The 20,734-nt window shown below is 43.8% G+C and overlaps 1 protein-coding gene across 4 annotated transcripts in view; it reads left to right on the top strand.

Annotated features, from left to right (window-relative positions):
• The first annotated feature begins 1,033 nt into the window (after positions 1-1,033).
• The window catches only part of LOC135542431 (integrin alpha-4-like), a 34,004-nt gene continuing 14,303 nt past the window's right edge, over positions 1,034-20,734 (top strand). Inside the window, exons 1-21 of one of the 4 annotated variants that reach the window (XM_064969366.1) lie at positions 1,049-1,125; positions 1,279-1,366; positions 1,509-1,624; positions 2,810-2,913; positions 3,162-3,291; positions 3,512-3,579; positions 3,681-3,807; positions 4,085-4,236; positions 4,849-4,911; positions 6,953-7,090; positions 7,335-7,443; positions 15,407-15,501; positions 15,995-16,085; positions 16,296-16,341; positions 16,513-16,667; positions 16,970-17,130; positions 18,250-18,402; positions 19,305-19,381; positions 19,835-19,985; positions 20,244-20,342; positions 20,533-20,609. In XM_064969366.1, the coding sequence (XP_064825438.1) occupies positions 1,083-1,125; positions 1,279-1,366; positions 1,509-1,624; positions 2,810-2,913; positions 3,162-3,291; positions 3,512-3,579; positions 3,681-3,807; positions 4,085-4,236; positions 4,849-4,911; positions 6,953-7,090; positions 7,335-7,443; positions 15,407-15,501; positions 15,995-16,085; positions 16,296-16,341; positions 16,513-16,667; positions 16,970-17,130; positions 18,250-18,402; positions 19,305-19,381; positions 19,835-19,985; positions 20,244-20,342; positions 20,533-20,609 (2,243 nt within the window). In that variant the 5' untranslated portion in view covers positions 1,049-1,082. Of the gene's footprint in view, positions 1,367-1,508; positions 1,625-2,809; positions 2,914-3,161; positions 3,292-3,511; positions 3,580-3,680; positions 3,808-4,084; positions 4,237-4,848; positions 4,912-6,952; positions 7,091-7,334; positions 7,444-15,406; positions 15,502-15,994; positions 16,086-16,295; positions 16,342-16,512; positions 16,668-16,969; positions 17,131-18,249; positions 18,403-19,304; positions 19,382-19,834; positions 19,986-20,243; positions 20,343-20,532; positions 20,610-20,734 lie in introns of all 4 variants that reach the window. The other 3 variants (XM_064969368.1, XM_064969367.1, XM_064969365.1) reach the window with 3 other exon arrangements.

The raw sequence follows: 20,734 nt of genomic DNA, 5'->3' as shown, positions 1-20,734 counted from the left end.
ATCAGCTGATGTACGAAGGGCTATATAAATAAATTTGATTGATTGATTGGTGGAGCCTACTGACTGTTTTTATTTGTTTCCTATTTATTTCCTAAGATCAGGAGTAAATTAAACCTGGACAATACATATATGAAATGTGTAACGACATCACCTCAATCGGGGTATTGAGTTATTTGTGCCAGAAGTGCATGGGCCAGAATCGAACCCACACCAACACTGTAGACCTATATGTGCGGGCTGAAGGCAGTGACCCTAACCATTAGAACACCCCAGTTCACAAATTAACTCATTTGTTTTGTTAATTTGTAACCTTAGGGTACACTGACTAGTATGTCTTAGCCTAGTGGAGATCAATATATATGTTGTGTTATTAAGCTATATAAAAGAACAGTTGTTGGTGTGTACAGATGTATTTCAGTCCTTGCGTTTGAGCGAGCGAGAGAGAATATCATTTTATTAGCAAGCTCTGCTCTGCATAGAGAGAAAGAGAACAATTCTTTGCGACAAAAGAGTGAACAAGTTAAGATCCGGGCTGTATTGTGGACAATTTCTGTGTTTTTGCCTTTGACCTGATTTAAATAAGGATTTTTGTGAGAATAGGCCTGTCCAGATACCTGATCCGGATGTCATCGAAATCATATGAATAGCAATTAAACAGGATGCTGGTGTATCAAACACGCAATTCATTTAGTCACTTCCAGGGATAAATGACAGAGACATTACAATTCCCATATTTTTAATTTGCCTTCTCATTTCCAAACAAGCTCATGTACTCAAACAAAACATACTTATTTCGTTGACAGCGTAATGTTGCCTTGTTTCAGGCTCAGTCACAACATGAATTAACATTTTTTACAATTGTGTCGTTTGAGATAAAAACATTTAAAAAAGCTGTGCGGGTTAATGGAGACTTAAAAATTAACCGTAGTAGCGCATTGACAGGCTATTGTTACAATGCTCCAGCACGCCAAGTTGGGGAAGTGAGGGTGGCCTCTGTGTTGTGATGACTCCACCTTACTTTCTGTCAAACTTTCTGCCTACTACGTTTTGTTAGGATATCCTCCTCATACCGCACTATTACCATGTATCCGAAGATGGAGCAGCAGGGGACGAAAGCCCCCACAGGTGTTTGAGCAAGCTAACATTCGGTTAATTTTTTTATCTTTGGAACGCTGCTACATTTATAAAAAATGACTACATACGGGCTAGGCTTACACAGCATAGGACTAAACATGTTGTTTTGCTTTCTCTTACGTCATGCCGATTCGTACAATTTAGACATACCGCACGCTATTCCACTCAGTGGTCCGAATGGAACATTTTTTGGATATTCTGTGTTGCTACACAAGCATCAGCAACAGACATGGTGCGTGTTGAAATTTTTATGCGATTCAAATGTAAATTATTGAGTGAGCAACAGAAGGGAATGTTTATTTTAGTCTGAAATTGTTTTTAATCTTCCCATTATGTTCTACACATTTATGACTGTCAAATTCTGTCTGTTATAGGGTAATAGTTGGCGCACCAGTTGCAAATTCAAGGTTCAACCAGGCTGTCAGGAATCCTGGAGCAATCTACAAGTGCAAAATTACAGACAAAATGGACTGTGAACAGATTCAACTCGGTTAGTATATTAATCAATTATTAACTGTGGTTATACTTAATCCATGTTATTGTAGATTTACTGCATCAACAATCTTTACATACCTCATGTACAGCTTTTTCATCATTCATCTCATATTTTAGGGACAGCCTTATTGGGATTCAAACCCTGGGATCTTCTTCTGTCAGTCAACCTCTTTATGCGGTTATTACTGTAGGTGTTGTACTAAGATCTCCACAATATCAGCAGCTTCCGTGTCCCCCCCAGTGTCCTTTTGCACCAGAGATGTGAAACTCATTTTGCCATTTTTGGTCTTTACTAAAGTCCAGAGGGCTGCACTAAAAATGTGTTATATTTCCTTGCTTTCAAAACTTGCAAAAAATAGTCCTCTATCATTTGTTTTAATTTTATTTTCAATGCTCCCTGATTGTCTTGCTTTCACTTTGGTGATTGTTAGTAAGCTGGACAAAGTGAAAAAAACTATATAAATGTAGGTCCATTTACATTTCTACCCTATTTTTTTATTTGGTTTTAGTCATTTCAATGTAGATTGAGGAAAATAGATTCTGCTAAAATATTGTAGCAACCATAACCCAACACCTAGCGGCCTCATCGAGATGTTCGGACCTCTTGACGTAAAGGTTAAGGTGTTGGCTTGACAGTTGCTGGACCCGAGTTTGAGTCACGGTCAGGGCTAACCTCCAAATTTGCTACATTGGTGTCAGAAGTGGGATTGTGCCCGAGAGGCCATTGGCATGTACACTTGAGCATGGGAACATGATCTCTGGAAGGAAGGGTTAATGTAGTGACCTTAACCCAACACCTAGTGACCTCGTCAAGAGGTTTGGATCTTTTGGCGTTAAGATCATGATCAAAGTTAAGTCTGAGATGTAGCCCAACATAATGTAATAAACTACATTTGTAAACTAAATCGCATTTGTTTGTGTTTGTTTGGCTTTTTTCATGATTTGAGATTCTTTCTGTAATAAAAAGGCTAAGCAAATGTAATACTTTATTATTTATTCGTAACACCCAGTCTGCACTAGAAGCAGTCTTCAGATACTTAAATACTCAGGGTTTCCCCTTTAACTACCTAATTTGCAGTTGCCAGGAGCGAGTTTGTTGCATGGTTGATTTCCTAATAAACTCATGCTCGTCCTGGGTTGATGACACGTGTTGCTGTTGTTGTTTAATTTCTCCATGTAGGTGTAATGCTTGACATGCCCTGTGGCAGACACTGTTCTGCTGAGGTTGAAAACCAGTGGCTTGGTGTGAGCATTTCCAGGCGGCAGCAGGATGGACTTGTGTTGGTATGTCTAGTGTGTGTGTGTGTGTGTTTGAGTGTGTGTTCGAGTGAGAGAGAAACAGAGAGAGAGAACGAGAGAGAGAGATTCCTTTTTGATGTGTACAATTTAAACTTTTGCACAGTTTCTGTCTCTGTGGGTTGGGTTTCATTTCAGTCTTGACTAGACTTGTTACATTGAGTAAAGACACACCTCGGTATTGAAATTTAAACCACCATTATATGTTAATTTGAGTATTTCATTTGACATTTCAGGCCTGTGGACATCGTTGGAAAAATGTCTACTTCACCAAAAAAGAAGATCTAAATAAGTTGCCACATGGCGTATGCTACAAATTGGAGTCTGACTTGAATCAATCAAGTCCTTTGATTCCATGCTACAGAGGTATGGCCATATTGCATCACTCAACATGACTGTCCGGGAATATTGTCTTCCTGTATGAATGAATTAATGAATTAATTAAAGAACATGGTTTAGTAATTGTGCATCGCCTTGTTTAATGTTGCTGAGCTTATATACCATCTCTAGTGTTTTTTTATCCTCCACTATGAATAGTTTGTATCAACCATTGTTGTCCTTACACATTTCTTTTGTTTTTAAATAGATCACGAAAATAATTTTGGCAATGACTTTGCATCATGTCAAGCAGGGATTTCAAATGTCCTTATTGGGGTATGCTTGAAATAGAATTCTGATTTATTGCAAATTATCACTCTAATATTGCACGTTAAATTGAGATTAGTTACATTGGTGTGTACTGTTATGCTAAACAGGACCTCATAGTAATGGGAGCCCCTGGAACCTTGTATTGGACTGGGTCTGTTTTTGTCCACAACATATCCAGTCAGGTCACTTCTGCCTACTTGGATGATAACGTTGTCCTCTATGGAAGTTATTTGGGTAAGTGAATTAGGGAAGTGAACATACATTAATTACCTTTACAATAGTTATATTCATATCTTGGCTTTCTATCATCTCAAAGTGTCTGACTTTCAATGCATGTACAGTGTAGGGTGACCATACTTTCCTTTCTGTCTCTCTCTCCTAGTCCTAGCCCTAAACTCCCATGCTCTTTTCTTTCACATGAACATCACACTCATCTCCTGACAGGTTAGAAGAATCCATTGTGTATGTATGTAAGCAGTGAAACTGATGCAGTGTCTCTCTCTTGTTTTAGGGTACTCAGTCAGCGCTGGCCACTTCCTGCACCCAAACTCCACTGAGGTAGTGGGTGGAGCCCCCCAGTACGGGCAGACTGGAAGAGTAAGAGTTAACAGTGCATCCCTTTCCAACCCATTGTCATCTACAGAAAAACAGAGATACAGTCAGGTCCTTAAAATGCATTATTCCTTCCTTCCTCCCATCCTTGAAGTAATCACTGACCAGAGATGACTGCCCAACCCACCTCTGTGGAGATCTATTGTCCTGTGGGTTCAGTCCAACCCTAATTTAACACACCTGATTATACTAATTAGCTGATCAACAAGACCCAAACTAGCTGAATCAGATATGCTAAATTAGGATTGGACTGAAAACCTACAGGACAGTAGATCTCAAGGAATAGGGTTGGGCAGCCCCGTGCTATTGCATATCCTTCTCTAAATTTGTCATGTCAGATCAGTGATTAAGGAACAGAGAAGTGAAATATGTCTTATAATCGTTTTCAGACAGGGTAATGTGTGATTTCTGAGGGTGTTTTGTTATAGCTCAGTGTCTGATCATTCAAATGATTTTTTCTCAAGAACTTTCCTACAGGACATGCTCACAAATCATAAATGGGCCTTTTGGCCAAAAGTTATTGAACCCTGATCTTGAGGGCCACATAACCATTGCTATAAGAATGGACAAAAAAAACAATCCCTTTCTGACACATTCATTCATGCCTCAGCATCAGTGCAGTCTCCAAATGTAATTGACCGTCCCTCTCCATCTCTTCCCCAGGCCTACATCTTTAGCATAGAGTCCAGCACACTGAGCATCATCTCTGAGGTTAAAGGTCAAAAGGTGAGGGAGGGTCATTACCATGTTTTGTCTACAGTTGAAGTCGGAAGTTTACATATACCTTAGCCAAATACATTTAAACTCAGTTTTTCACAATTCCTGACATTTAATCCTAGAAAAATGCCCTGTGTTTGGATCACCACTTTATTTCAAGAATGTAAAATGTCAGAATAACAGTAGATATAATGATTTATTTCAGCTTTTATTTCTTTCATCACATTCTCAGTGGGTCAGAGGTTTACATACACTCAATTAGTATTTGGTAACATTGCCATTAAATTGTTTAATTTGGGTCAAACATTTATGGTAGCCTTCCACAAGCTCCCCACAATAAGTTTGGCCCAATCCTCCTGACAGAGCTGGTGTAACTGAGTCAGGTTTGTAGGCCTCCTTGCTCGCACGCTTTTTCAGTTCTGCCCTCGCATTTTCTGTAGGATTGAGGTCAGGGCTTTGTGATGAGCACTCCAATACCTTGACTTTGTTGTCCTTATGCCATTTTGACCACAACTTTGGAAGTATACTTGGGGTCATTGTCCATTTGGAAGACCCATTTGCAACCAAGCTTAAACTTTCTGACTGATGTCTTGAGATGTTGCTTCAATATATCCACATAATTTTCTATCCTCATGATGCCATCTATTTTGTGAAGTGCACCAGTCCCTCCTGCAGCAAAGTACCCCCACAACATGATGCTGCCACCCTCGTGCGTCACGGTTGGGATGGTGCTCTTCAACTTGCAAGCCTCCCCCTTTTTCCTCTAAACATAACGATGGTCATTATGGCCAAACAGTTCTATTTTTGTTTCATCAGACCATCTTTGTCCCCATGTGTATTTGCAAGCCGTAGTCTGGCTTTTTTATATGGCAGTTTTGGAGCAGTGGCTTCTTCCTTGCTGGTCGGCCTTTGAGGTTATGTCGATATAGGACTCATTTTACTGTGGATATAGATAATTTTCTACCTGATTCCTCCAGCATCTTCACAAGGTCCTTTGCTGTTGTTCTGGGATTGATTTCACCAAAGTACGTTCATCTCTAGGAGTCTTCTTCCTGAGCGGTTAGACCGCTGCGTGGTCCCATGGTGTTTATACTTGCGTACTATTGTTTGTACAAATGAACGTGGTACCTTCAGGCATTTGGAAATTGCTCCCAATGATGAACCAGACTTGTGGTTGTCTACAATATTTTTTTCTGAGGTCTTGGCTGATTTCTTTTGATTTTCCCATGATGACAAGCAAAGAGGCACTGAGTTTAAGGTAGGCCTTGAAATAAATCCACAGGTAAACCTCCAATTGACTCAAGTGATGTTAATTATCCTATCAGAAGCTTCTAAAGCCATTACATCATTTTCTGGAATTTTCCAAGCTGTTTAAAGGCACACTCGACTTCGTGTATGTAAACTTCTGAACCACTGGAATTGTGATACAGTGAATTATAAGTGAAATAATCTGTCTGTAAACAATTGTTGGAAAAATTACTTGTGTCATGCTCAAAGTAGATAGAACTCCTAACCGACTTGCCAAAACTATAATTTGTTAACAAGACATTTGTGGAGTGGTTGAAAATGAGTTTTAATGACTCCAACCTAAGTGTACGTAAACTTCCGACTTCAACTGTACATAGGGTGATTATGTTTTGTCATGTTATGGCTACGCTGGATGATATTTTGTCTATATTTTGGTGATCTTATGTTTCGTTGAAATGGTCCGTCTCAACGCATTTGATAATTTTCTGAAGGGGAAGTTTTGGCATCAATCACAACATTGACATTATCCAATGGATCCTCTCTGATGTGCAGAGCGTATTGAACTACCATTGGGTTACCTTATCCATTCATAAGGCTTTAAAGACTTAATATCTTTCATAAATCTTTGGGTTTGTTCCACAAGGGTGCAGTTTCCCAAACACAGATTAGGACTAGTGCTGGACTAAAAATCACTTCCATTCGAGAGTCGCCATTGAAAATGCTTTTTAGTCTAATACAGGCTTCATCTCTTTCTTGGAAACCGGCCCAATATATGTTTTTTTCTTTTGCATCCTTTTCACAGCTGGGTTCCTATTTTGGGGCCACTGTGTGTGCGGTGGACCTGAACACTGATGGCCTGTCTGACCTGCTGGTGGGAGCTCCAATGTTCAGCGCTGTGAGGGAGGAGGGCCGTGTGTACATCTACATGAACCAGGGACAGGTGCGCAAAATGTCATCCCCTAGACAAGTTACTGTATGGTGGAGGGCTGGTAGATCTAATTTACACCTTTGTACTTTCTCACAGCAATTGGGTTTAAAAATTCTGGTAATTTTCCCTAAATTCTTAGGTTTTCCAGAAATCCTGGTTGGAGGATTGCGGTTTTCCTCCAATTTCCAATTGGTATCTAGACACAATGCTGTTGAAATTTCAATTTCCAAAAAGCTATTTTTACCCCCTTCCTCAGGCTAACATGAAGGAGATGGAGTTTACATTAGCAGGGAGAGATTCATATGCAGCCCGGTTTGGGGAAAGTATCACAAGTCTTGGAGATATTGATGATGATGGCTATCCAGGTAAATGTATATATGTAATCAAATCAAATTTTATTTGTCACATACACATGGTTAGCAGATGTTAATGCGAGTGTAGTGAAATGCTTGTGCTTCCAGTTCAGACAATGCAGTAATAACCAACAAGTAATCTAACTAACAATTCCAAAACTACTGTCTTATACACACAAGTGTAAGGGGATAAAGAATATGTACATACAGATATATGAATGAGTGATGGTACAGAGCAGCATAGGCAAGATACAGTAGATGGTATTGAGTACAGTATATACATATGAGATGAGTATGTAAACAAAGTGGCATAGTTAAAGTGGCTAGTGATACATGTATTGCATAAAGATGCAGTAGATGATATAGAGTACAGTATATACGTATACATATGAGATTAATAATGTTGGGTATGTAAACATTATATTAGGTAGCATTGTTTAAAGTGGCTAGTGATATATTTTGCATCATTTCCCATCAATTCCCATTATTAAAGTGGCTGGAGTTGAGTCAGTGTGTTGGCAGCAGCTACTCAATCTTGGTGGTGGCTGTTTAACAGTCTGATGGCCTTGAGATAGAAGCTGTTTTTCATTCTCTTGGTCCCAGCTTTGATGCACCTGTACTGACCTCGCCTTCTGGATGATAGCGGGGTGAACAAGCAGTGGCTCGGGTGGTTGTTGTCCTTGATGATCTTTATGGCCTTCCTGTAACATCGGGTGGTGTAGGTGTCCTGGAGGGCAAGTAGTTTGCCCCCGGTGATGCGTTGTGCAGACCTCACTACCCTCTGGAGAGGCTTACGGTTGTGGGCGGAGCAGTTGCCATACCAGGCGGAGATACAGCCTGCCAGGATGCTCTCGATTGTGCATCTGTAGAAGTTTGTGAGTGCTTTTGGTGACAAGCCGAATTTCTTCAGCCTCCTGAGGTTGAAGAGGTTGAAGAGGTCTCGAGCTTGATGACGAGCTTGGAGTGTACTATGGTGTTAAATGCCGAGCTGTAGTCGATGAACAGCATTCTCACATAGGTATTCCTCTTGTCCAGATGGGTTAGGGCAGTGTGCAGTGTGGTTGAGATTGCATCGTCTGTGGACCTATTTGGGCGGTAAGCAAATTGGAGTGGGTCTAGGGTGTCAGGTAGGGTGGAGGTTATATGGTCCTTGACTAGTCTCTCAAAGCACTTCATGATGACGGAAGTGAGTGCTACGGGGCAGTAATCGTTTAGCTCAGTTACCTTAGCTTTCTTGGGGACAGGAACAGTGGTGGCCCTCTTGAAGCATGTGGGAACAGCAGATTGGGATAGGGATTGATTGAATATGACCGTAAACACACCAGCCAGCTGGTCTGCGCATGCTCTGAGGGCGCGCCTGGGGATGCTATCTGGGCTTGCAGCCTTGCGAGGGTTAACACGTTTAAATGTTTTACTCACCTCGGCTGCAGTGAAGGAGAGGCCGCATGTTTTGGTTGCAGGCCGTGTCAGTGGCACTGTATTGTCCTCAAAGCGGGCAAAAAAGTTATTTAGTCTGCCTGGGAGCAAGACATCCTGGTCCGTGACGAGGCTGGTTTTCTTTTTGTAATCCGTGATTGACTGTAGACCCTGCCACATACCTCTTGTGTCTGAGCCGTTGAATTGAGATTCTACTTTGTCTCTATACTGACGCTTAGCTTGTTTGATTGCCTTGCGGAGGGAATAGCTACACTGTTTGTATTCGGTCATGTTTCCGGTCACCTTGCCCTGATTAAAAGCAGTGGTTCGCGCTTTCAGTTTCACGCGAATGCTGCCATCAATCCACGGTTTCTGGTTTGTGTCAGGACCCGGTTTCGAACCTGGGTCTCCGGAGTGAGAAACAGTCACTTAACCAACTGAGCCACGAATAGACAGCAGAACACAGAAGATGAGGCAGACACAGCAGTACTTAAGACGGTGTATTTAATAAAGAAAAAATCCTAAAATACAAAAAATGGCAAATCCAAAAGGTGGTAGGAAAAACACAAAAAGACCTCAAAAGAAACTCACCAAAAATAAACAAAAACAAAAAACAGAATACCACAAGAACTTCACCCGGAATCGACAAGAGCACACAGAACACTAGGGCAGGGTGCTAACATACAAACACAGAGCACAGAACTGAGGGAAACAAAGGGTTTAAATACAATCAGGGGAAACGAGACACAGGTGCAAATAATAATGGGGATCAAGGGAAAAACATAGGGACAAAAAGCACAATGGGGACATCTACTGACCAAAACCCGGAACAACCCTGGCCAAATCCTGACAGAATCCCCCTAGGAACGGCTCCTGACGTTCCTACCAGCTCTCTCAGGGTGGAGGACCCTGAACTGACGAATGAGGTCAGGGTCCAGGATGTCTTTGGCAGGAACCCAGGAGCGCTCCTCAGGACCGTAGCCTTCCCAGTCCACCAGATACTGCCAGGACCGCTGCACCCGGCGGGAATCCAGTATCCGGTGGACGGTATAAGCCGGCTGGCCTCCAATGACACGAGGCGGAGGGGGAGGTCTGTCTGCCGGGACAAGGGGAGAAAAACAACAGGTTTTAACAATGACACATGAAATGTGGGATTAATCTTAAGGGATCTGGGTAAGTGTAGGCGATAAGAAACTGGGTTAACTCTCCTGGCAACCTTGAAGGGACCGATGTATTTTTGGGACAGCTTGCGAGACTCCACCCGTAGAGGTAAGTCTCTTGTGGAAAGCCAGACTCTCTGGCCGGGGCGCAGGGTAGGCCCGGGACGGCGACGTCTGTTGGCTTGTTGTTGATACCTCTGTGAGGAACGCATCAGATTAAGACGGGTCTTCCTCCACATAAGCCGACAGCGTCTGACGAACCTCAAGGCTGAAGGCACTCTGACTTCTGCCTCCTGGTCCGGGAACAATGGAGGAGCATAGCCAAACTGACACTCGTGCGGGGACATACCAGTGGAGGAGGAGCGCAAGGTGTTGTGCGCGTATTCGGCCCAAACAATAAAGGATGACCATGTGGACGGGTTGTCACGAGTCATACATCGGAGAGTGGTTTCCAGCTCTTGATTCATCCTCTCTGTTTGGCCGTTGGACTCCGGATGGCACCCTGAAGATAGACTGGCAGAAGCCCCCATGAGTTGGCAGAAGGCCTTCCAAAACCTTGAGGCGAACTGGGGACCTCTGTCAGAAACCACATCTTGAGGAATGCCGAAGACTCGGAACACATGATTAATTACCAACTCAGCCGTTTCCTTGGCAGAAGGTAACTTAGTCAGAGGGACGAACCTGGCCGCCTTAGAAAACCTGTCGATTATGACTAGGATAGTAGTATTGCCATGGGATGGAGGAAGTCCAGTAATAAAGTCCAATGAGATATGGGACCAGGGTCTGTGGGGAACAGGTAAAGGGTGAAGGAGCCCTTGAGGGCGGAGGTGAGAAGATTTGCCCTGGCAGCACACGGGGCAGGCATTGACGAAAGTGGCAACGTCTTCTCTTATGGTAGGCCACCAGAACTTACGCTGGATGAACTCCAAGGTGCGACCTACGCCCGGATGACAGGTGAGGCGAGAGGAGTGCCCCCACAGAAGGACCTGAGTCCTCACTGCCTTGGGGACAAACAACCGATTGGCAGGGCCTCCTTTAGGGTCCGGTTCGCTAGCTTGAGCACGTCTCACGGTATCCTCAACTTGCCACGAGATCGGAGCCACAATCTTAGCAGCAGGAAGGACAGGCATGTCCGTGTCATCTCGAATGGCAGGAGCGTAGACTCGGGACAGGGCATCCGGTTTGAGATTCTTCGACCCGGGCCGATAGGTGAGGATAAACTGGAATCGATTGAAGAAAAGAGACCATCTAGCTTGTCTAGAGTTCAATCGCTTCGCCTGCTGGATATACTCCAGATTTTTGTGGTCCGTAAGCACTTGAAACGGGTGAGAAGCCCCCTCGAGCCAGTGTCTCCATTCCTTCAATGCCATCTTAACCGCTAGGAGTTCACGATCCCCCACATCGTAGTTCCTCTCAGTCGGGGTAAGCCGGTGTGAGAAGAAAGCGCACGGATGAAGCTTCTTGTCTTCACCCCTCTGAGACAGGACAGCTCCAACACCAACCTCTGATGCGTCTACCTCCACCACAAATGGTTCATCCGTAGTCGGTAGTATCAGGATGGGAGCAGAGAGGACGCGCTGCTTGAGTCCTTGGAAGGCCGTCTTAGCTTCTCTTCCCCACAAAAACCTTGCATTGCCACCTTTGGTTAAAGCTGAGAGAGGAGCTGCCACCAAACTGAAGTTCTTGATGAACTTGCGGTAAAAGTTTGTGAAGCCCAGGAAACGCTGAACATCCTTAACGGATTTGGGGTGGGCCAATCCGCTACCGCCCCTACCTTCCTAGGGTCCATTTGGACTCGACCGGGTTCCACTACAAATCCCAGGAATTGTACTCGGGATGAATGGAATTCACATTTTTCCGGCTTAATGTACAGATGGCTGTCCAGGAGGCGTTTGAGTACTTGTCTGACATGCTTAGTGTGTTCTTGAAGGGAGCTCGAAAAGATGAGGATGTCATCCAAGTAAACGAACACAAATATGTTAAGCATATCCCTAAGCACATCGTTTATGAGCGCTTGGAACACCGCTGGGGCGTTGGTCAGGCCGAAGGGCATCACCAAGTATTCATAGTGACCAGTAGGCGTGTTGAAAGCGGTCTTCCACTCGTCACCAGGTCTGATCCGCACAAGATGGTATGCGTTCCGCAGGTCAAGCTTAGTGAAAACAACTGCTTCCTGGAGCAGCTCGAAGGCTGTGGCCATAAGGGGTAGCGGGTAACGGTTACGGACGGTTATGTCATTGAGTCCCCGGTAGTCGATGCAAGGACGTAATCCACCATCTTTCTTGGCCACAAAGAAAACCCTGCTGCCGCCGGGGAGGTTGATGGACGCATGAGGCCTGCTTCCAGAGAGTCCTTGATGTAGGTATCCATAGCAGCTCGTTCGGGTGGAGATAGGGAAAAGATCCGACCCCTGGGGGGCAAGTGCCCGGAAACAGGTCGATGGGGCAATCGTAAGATCTATGGGGTGGTAGCATGGTGGCCCTCTGTTTGCTAAACACCAGTTTGAGGTCATGGTAACACTCGGGAACTCGGGTCAGGTCGATGGATTCTAAAGACTCGGGAGTAGAACTCGGGGAATTCTGGAAAATTCAAGTAGCTTGGCACGTAGGACCCCACTGCTTGATAGTGCCCACAGACCAGTCGATGTGAGGGTTATGGCTGTGAAGCCAGGGGTATCCAAGGACGAGAGGGAACTCGGAACAGGAGATCAAATGAAAGTTCATCAATTCCTGGTGTTGTGAAACTGAAAGTCTCAAGGAGGTAGTGACATGAGTGACAAGTCCAGATCCCAAAGGGCTTCCATCCAATGTAGTAACCCTCATGGGGTCACTTAGAGGTTCAGAGGGAACGCCATTCTCCTTTGCCCAGACACCATCCATGAAGTTACCTGCGGCTCCAGAGTCTACCAAGGCTTGAAGGTGAAGCTTGTGGTTGTCCCAGGAGAGGGTGACTGGAATGAGCAGACGGGAGTTGGACGGATGGGAGGAGGTTATGTTTCCCGTTACAGTTCCCCCCGGTCTGTACGGGACAGAGCGTTTCCCTGGAGCCCGGGACACGTGGAACGGAAATGGCCCGGTTTGCCGCAATATAGACAGCGTCGCTCCTCATCCGGCGGTCTCTCTCAGCCTGGGAGATGCGTCCAATCTGCATGGGTTCCGGTGGAGCCAGCGATGATAAAGGTGGGGACTCGGAGCTGGGACTGATAGGGGCTAGAGGTCTACGGTTGAGTTCTCTCTCTCTCAGACGCTGGTCAATGCGTGAGGCCAACTTGATCAGGGACTCGAGATTGTCCGGTGGTTCCCGAGTGGCCAGTTCATCTTGGATAGTGTCGGAAAGGCCTTTCAGAAAGCACACCGTGAGCGCCTCGTTGTTCCAGCCACTCGCTGCTGCCACCGTGCGGAACTGGATGGCATAGTCCGTCACGCTGCGCCAACCTTGATGGAGAGTCAGGAGCTGTTTGGCTGAGTCAGAACCACTGCTTGGGCCTTGAAACACTCGTTTGAATTCCTCAGCAAAGGCAGAGTAGCTGGCACAGCAGGAACTATGGGCATCCCACACAGCAGTAGCCCAGGCCAGGGCTTTTTCCGACAGCAGGGTGATGATATATGCGATCTTAGACCGGTCGGTGGGAAACGACGAGGGTTGCAGCTCAAAGGAGAGAGAACATTGAGTGAGAAAGCCTTTACAAGCACTTGGATCACCTGAGAACCGTTGGGGAGGTGGAAGACGAGGTTCAGCCAGGGGGTTAACTGCCATGGGTACGTGAACCTGAGGTACTGGGACGGAAACTGTTGCCGGGGTAAGTCGATCAGATATTTGCTTAATGGAAGTCAGCATCTCCGACAGAAGATGAGAATGTCTAGCCATTAAGGCCTCTTGCTGAACCAGGGCGGCTTTGTGGCGTTGGACAGTCTCCTGGTGGTGGGACAGCGTGGCAAAAGGTCCTGGGAACTGGCTGCCTCTGGGTTCATTTTTGGCTCTGTGTTTCTGTCAGGACCCGGTTTCGAACCTGGGTCTCCGGAGTGAGAAACAGTCACTTAACCAACTGAGCCACGAATAGACAGCAGAACCCAGAAGATGAGGCAGACACAGCAGTACTTAAGACGGTGTATTTAATAAAGAAAAAATCCTAAAATACAAAAAATGGCAAATCCAAAAGGTGGTAGGAAAAACACAAAAAGACCTCAAAAGAAACTCACCAAAAATAAACAAAAACAAAAAACAGAATACCACAAGAACTTCACCCGGAACCGACAAGAGCACACAGAACACTAGGGCAGGGTGCTAACATACAAACACAGAGCACAGAACTGAGGGAAACAAAGGGTTTAAATACAATCAGGGGAAACGAGACACAGGTGCAAATAATAATGGGGATCAAGGGAAAAACATAGGGACAAAAAGCACAATGGGGACATCTACTGACCAAAACCCGGAACAACCCTGGCCAAATCCTGACAGTTTGGGAATGTTTTAATCGTTGCTATGGGAACGACATCTTCAACGCACGTTCTAATGAACTCGCACACCGAATCTGCGTATTCGTCAATGTTGTTGTCTGACGCAATACGAAACATATCCCAGTCCACGTGATGGAAGCAGTCTTGGAGTGTGGAATCAGATTGGTCGGACCAGCATTGGACAGACCTCAGCGTGGGAGCTTCTTGTTTTAGTTTCTGTCTGTAGGCAGGGATCAAAAAAATGGAGTCGTGGTCAGCCTTTCCGAAAGGAGGTCGGGGCAGGGCCTTATATGCGTCGCGGAAGTTAGAATAGCAATGATCCAAGGTTTTGCCAGCCCTGGTTGCGCAATCGATATGCTAATACAATTTAGGGAGTCTTGTTTTCAGATTAGCCTTGTTAAAATCCCCGGCTACAATGAATGCAGCCTCAGGATGTATGGATTCCAGTTTGCAAAGAGTCAAATAAAGTTCGTTCAGAGCCATCGATGTGTCTGCTTGGGGGGGAATATATACGGCTGTGATTATAATCAAAGAGAATTTCCTTGATAGATAATGCGGTCGACATTTGATTGTGAGGAATTCTAAATCAGGTGAACAGAAGGATTTGAGTTCCTGTATGTTTTTGTGATCACACCACGTCTCGTTAGCCATAAGGCATACGCCCCCGCCCCTCTTCTTACCAGAAAGATGTTTGTTTCTGTTGGCGCGATACTTGGAGAAACCAGCTGGCTGCACCGATTTGGGTCCAAAAAGGGATTAACCATTGAATGGTTTTCAATGAGTATGGAAAATTGTACCTCTTATTAATCAAATTATAATATTAACACAGCTGCAGAGTGAAACACAAAAGTCAAATTATTAGGCTAGTTTGGCCAGTGACAGAATCTCAACATTTGAGAATAGATTAAAATGAATAGAGACTGCCTAACTGCTTTGCAGATGTTGCAGTTGGGGCACCACAAGAGGATGACCTACATGGTGCTATTTATATCTACAATGGGAGGAAGACGGGACTTGAACAATACTTTTCTCAAGTAAGTCCCCAAACGGTGTTAGTGCGTGTGCATGGGAATGAGTGTGTATGTGTGTTTGTGCGTGCGCCTGTCCCCACACTCTCTTTAAAAAACGGTGCTATCTGGAACCTAAAATGGTTCCATCGGCTGTCCTCGCAGGAGAACCCTTTTGGTTCCAGGTCGAACTCTTTTCACAGAGGGTTCTACATGGAATCCCAAATAGTTCTACGTGGAACCAAAAAGGGTTCCCGTATGGGGACAGCCAAATAACGCTTTTTTCTAAGAGGAGTTGAACTGCTGGAAATATCAGTTCTGACTGAATTCCCTAAAACATGTTTTTTTAACTCAGCTTGTGTGTTACAGTACAACTGTGAAGCTTGTTGGTTTGTTCAATCACACATCCAGTATGAGTCCACCACTATTGGTGACGAGACAATGTATAATGGAGGAAGCAATGATAATGGTGCTTAGATATTTCCAATGAATATGGTATTCATTCTTCCCATTTAAACAGAGGATTGCTGGGTCTGCCTTGGGTAGTGCTTTCAAGATGTTTGGCCAGTCTGTGTCTGGGGGCATTGATGTTGATGGAAACGGTTACCCAGGTAAGAAACTGATCCCCCAACAACCCCTTCCTTCGTTCCTTCCTCTGTCTATCTCTCTTTAAGCTATTCATTCATATTAATATAGCCTACATTTTTTTTCTGTCAAACAAACCACGCTACTTTTTAATTCAGATTTAATATTCATATACTGTTAAAGATTAGTGTAACTGGTAGTAAGGTAACATGACCTTTCCCAATATCTGTCCACAGATGTGGCCGTGGGAGCCTTTCTGTCCGACTCTGCTGTTGTTCTGAGGTACAGTAACAGAGACAGAAGACACAGTTAAACAATCTGGACCTGAGAGTCTGAAGAATATAATATTTTTTTTAGATTCACCTTCATATTGTGTGTGTGTGTGCATGTCTGCATTTTGTGTGCGTGTGCGTATGTGTGTTTGTGTTATGTCTTTCCGTCTTCGGGTGGTAGGACACGGGCGGTTGTTGTGGTGGAGGCGACGATACTTCTTCCTCCTAGTGTGAACCGCACCCATGCCCTGTGTACAGAGAACGGCCAGCCTGCCGTTTGCCTCAAAACCTCTGTGTGCTTCCAGTTGCACGCGAAACGTGTCTCTGGGCTCGTCGGTTAGCCACCACACCCCACTCCACCCTAACACACCACACCACACCACACATTAGCCTTAACATTTCCATAGCTTATTTGTGCCATGTTGTTCAAACAATGCTACATGGCACTTTTTTCTATTGGTTTAGAATATCTCTGTCATACAAATGTGGTTTATTGGTTTTGTAGCTTATTGTTTGTTTAGCATTTCTTAAAAACAATTGTAAAAATATTTTATACCACATATCTAGGTAATGTAACTGTTATTGAACTCTCAGTGGTGCTCTGAAAGGATTATCCCATATCTGTGTCCCACATGCAGAAATACTGTACAACCTGACGGCTGATGTCAAGCACATAGAGGGTCTCCAGTCCAGATTCTTCTTCAACACCAATGGCACAGAGTTATCAAATGCCACAGCAGGCAGCATCAAGACCAGGCATGGCCACATGACCTGTGTTACCCACCTGGCCTTTCTGAGGGTGAGGGGACTGGAGGATGGAGGGGACAAGGGCAGGGAATGGGGGGAGAGAGTTAGATGGATAGGGGTAGTCAGGTGATCTCTGCCCCAGAGAGGTTCTCAAATCAAATCAAATTGTATTGGTCAAAATGCTTGTGCTTCTAGTTCCGACGTTGCAGCAATATCTAACAGGTAATATCTAATAATTCCAAAACAAATACCTAATACACACAAATCTAAGTAAAGGAATGGAATAAGAATATATACATATATGGATGAGCAATGTCAGAGCGCATAGGCTAAGATAGATAGAACCTGTTTTATCTATTGATGTTCTACTTCAGTAGATGTGATTTTGTCAAAGATGCAAGCTATTGATATCAAGTATGTGTGAAAGTATTTTATTTTAAGTGAAGTAGGCCTACATCTGCTAGTCAGAATGTGTGTGTGTGTGTGTGTGTGTGTGTGTGTGTGTGTGTGTGTGTGTGTGTGTGTGTGTGTGTGTGTGTGTGTGTGTGTGTGTGTGTGTGTGTGTGTGTGTGTGTGTGTGTGTGTGTGTGTGTGTGTGTGTGGTGTGTCTGTAGAATTGGAGGTGATGTTGACAACATGTGGTGTATAACATATAGTATGTTAAGGATGTTGAAAGGCTGATGCTAAACGAGAACAAAACAGGTTCTCCTAAAATAGGCTTCTGGTGGTCTCTGTGCATCGGAGGGGTCATGATACTCAGGTCTTGAACATACCACAGCTTCCTTCTTGAAAACCAAAATTTGAACCAGCACAGTGAAACCATGTGCAATGAACTTTCACCCATAGTATGTACGTGTCAAATAATATCAATACAATTTCAAATAGAAGGGAAGGCATATTATTTGATGCAAGTTCCAAATACTGTAACTCACATTTGTATTGTGTGCATCCATGTATGTCACATTATTACAATGTTAAATAAATGTTTCAAGTTAGTTTTATAGTATTTTAGGCATCTGTAATTTTTTACATGAGAAAAAATGTTGCTCCATAGTATGCCAAAGAGAATAAGCAGTTTACCCATTACTTAACTGCAATCCACCTGAAAATAGTGGTGCATTTTGCTACAGTACAGTACAGTCTTCTTCCTTCCCCTTCTTCCCCTTTCCAGAGAGACATTCGGGACATCTTCACCCCCATCCACTTTGAGCTGCAGTATGAGCTGGGAGAGCACAATGTGGTGAGGGGTAACTCCAAGAGCTTTCCCCCTCTCAGGCCTATGCTCCAGAGGGGAGAGGAGTACAGCAACTTGCTGACCAACAAGGTAGGTTGAGGTGGAGATCAAAGACTGGGGCCCTGTTCAAAAACTTTTAAATCCACCATTCCTCAATTCTGTTTCCTTGACATAATCGAAGATAAGATGCGATTGGATAGGGGAAAGCAGGATTGTCACCCAATTGACCCATTGTCAAAGATTGTGGGTGAATTGAGTAGTTTTCTCCATTGGTTTGAAAGGGAAATGGGTTTTCCTGTGAAAATGTTGTCCTGGTTACAACAGTAGGTAAGGAGAGCGAGACTTGACAATGGGTCAATTTAGATAAGGACTATACTTAAAGGATGGGAGGAGGAATGCATTTTCTAAATATTCGAACAGGGCCATCCAGTGGTATGCTATATTATTGTACAGTGCGGTGTGTAGTTAATGCATGGTTTATCGTTTAGTATCCTGATAGTTCCAAGATGGACATGATATGGCACTGGTACAGCATATTTGGGTGGGTTTTCAGGTTTCTCTACAGGAAATTTCACACAAGATTAACATATTCCATTGGCAATTCTAACATGTTCCATAGTATGTGGAACATTAGGGTGGCAGGTAGCCTAGTGGTTAGAGTGTTGGGCCAGTGATCTAACGGTTGCTGGATCAAATCCTGAGCTGACAAGGTAAAAATCTGTTGTTCTGCCCCTGAACAAGGTAGTTAACCCACTGTTCTCCAGTAGACCATCAATGTAAATAAGAATTTATTCTTAACTGACTTGCCAATAGACTGTAAATGTATATAGGAACTAAAAAGGCACTCCTCACAAAAATTGTGTGATTATTTTATTTTAAACACATTTATAACATGTACATTTCTGGAATTTTTAGTAGTGTTTCTTGCATTGTGCTTTGCACCTGAAAAGGAAGTAGGTAATTAACTCACTAAAGGTAACAGCCTCCCACAGACTGTATTCACCAGGTACTGTGCCAGGGCCAACTGTTCCACCAATCTGCAAGTGTCTGCACAGCTGCTGTTACCGAGGTGAACTCCTTCTCCCTCAGATCATCTATCTTAATCTTTACTCTTGAATTTACTTGTTTCATTTCACTCTGTGAATTAAATCTGAAGACCAAGATTGTAAGTCATTTCATGCTGTGAATACAGGGAAATGTGGGCTACCTATTGATAATGAGTGCATGAAAATGGTAGTAGGTTATATATTATGTTATATATGTTATATATGTGGGTGTGTGCGTGTGTATCACTCTCCTTTCCTCTTCTCCCATCTCTGCCTTGCATCTTTCAATCAGAGCCATGAGGTTTGTCACACTCTACATGTCTTGATGGCTCTTTACTGTATGTGCTAGTAACTGTTACTCATTCAGACAAAACCACAGCTGGACTCTTGAGGTCTACTTGTAACAACTTTGACTATATTTATTTTTTTATCTCACTTTATAACTCTCTCTTTCTCTCTCTCTCACTCCTTCTCAGGACACATAGAGACATGCCATACGTTGCCCTGGGGGAGGGGAAGACCATTCTACTGAATGTTACGCTGTCCAATGCTGGCGACGCTGCCTTCCTCCCCATGCTTCACCTGAGATACCCCAGCAATCTCTACTTCATCAAAGTGTTGGACGCTGTAGGAGCATGGCTAGTTGCTAACACAACCTTACACCTACCACAGATGTTTTATCTACTGTCAAACTTAGTATTTTGTTCATTAGTACACTATTGATACAAACCCTAAAATTGTGTATGTCAGCAGTCAAGTTTTTAAGCTCCCTTTCAGTACAGAGCAAAATGATGATGATGATGACACAAACAGCTCTTGACTCATGCACTTGGGGCATATTGCAAACTGAATGGGTCTAACCGGATGTTGCACATGTGGTTGCAGGAGGAAAAATACGTGAGCTGTAAAATTGCTGAGGAAGAGAAGACAAGTGTCGGGCTAGATTGCAGCGTGGGAAATTTGTTTTTCAACACCTTAGCCAAAGTATATACTTAAAGGGCAACTCCTCCACTTCACTTTCATTATCTGTGTTAACATATGTGAAAACAGCGCATTTCAAAAAAAAAATGTACAGTTAAAAAATTCTGCCCGGTGACATCATCAAATGTATAAACATTCTAAAAACAGTGATTTTCAAAAATGACATTATTGTTTCTATATCTTCCCCTCTAAGGTTAATATCAGCTTTCTGCTGGATGTCAGTGCTGACAGTGAACCTGGTGACCTGAACATTATAATCAATGCAACCCGGTAAACATTTACTGTCTATTTTCTTTTTTGACACTGTCCTGTTTTCACTTGCGTTCCCGCTTGATAATGAAAAAAATCAACAAAGGTGGCTGTTTTGAATCTTAAACCATTTTTTGTTGTTGTGT

This window comes from Oncorhynchus masou, chromosome 6 (assembly GCF_036934945.1).
Source record: "Oncorhynchus masou masou isolate Uvic2021 chromosome 6, UVic_Omas_1.1, whole genome shotgun sequence".
NCBI classification, from domain to species: domain Eukaryota; kingdom Metazoa; phylum Chordata; class Actinopteri; order Salmoniformes; family Salmonidae; genus Oncorhynchus; species Oncorhynchus masou.
The sequence above is the reverse complement of the archived record's forward strand: the minus strand, read 5'-3'. Positions and strand labels throughout refer to the sequence as shown.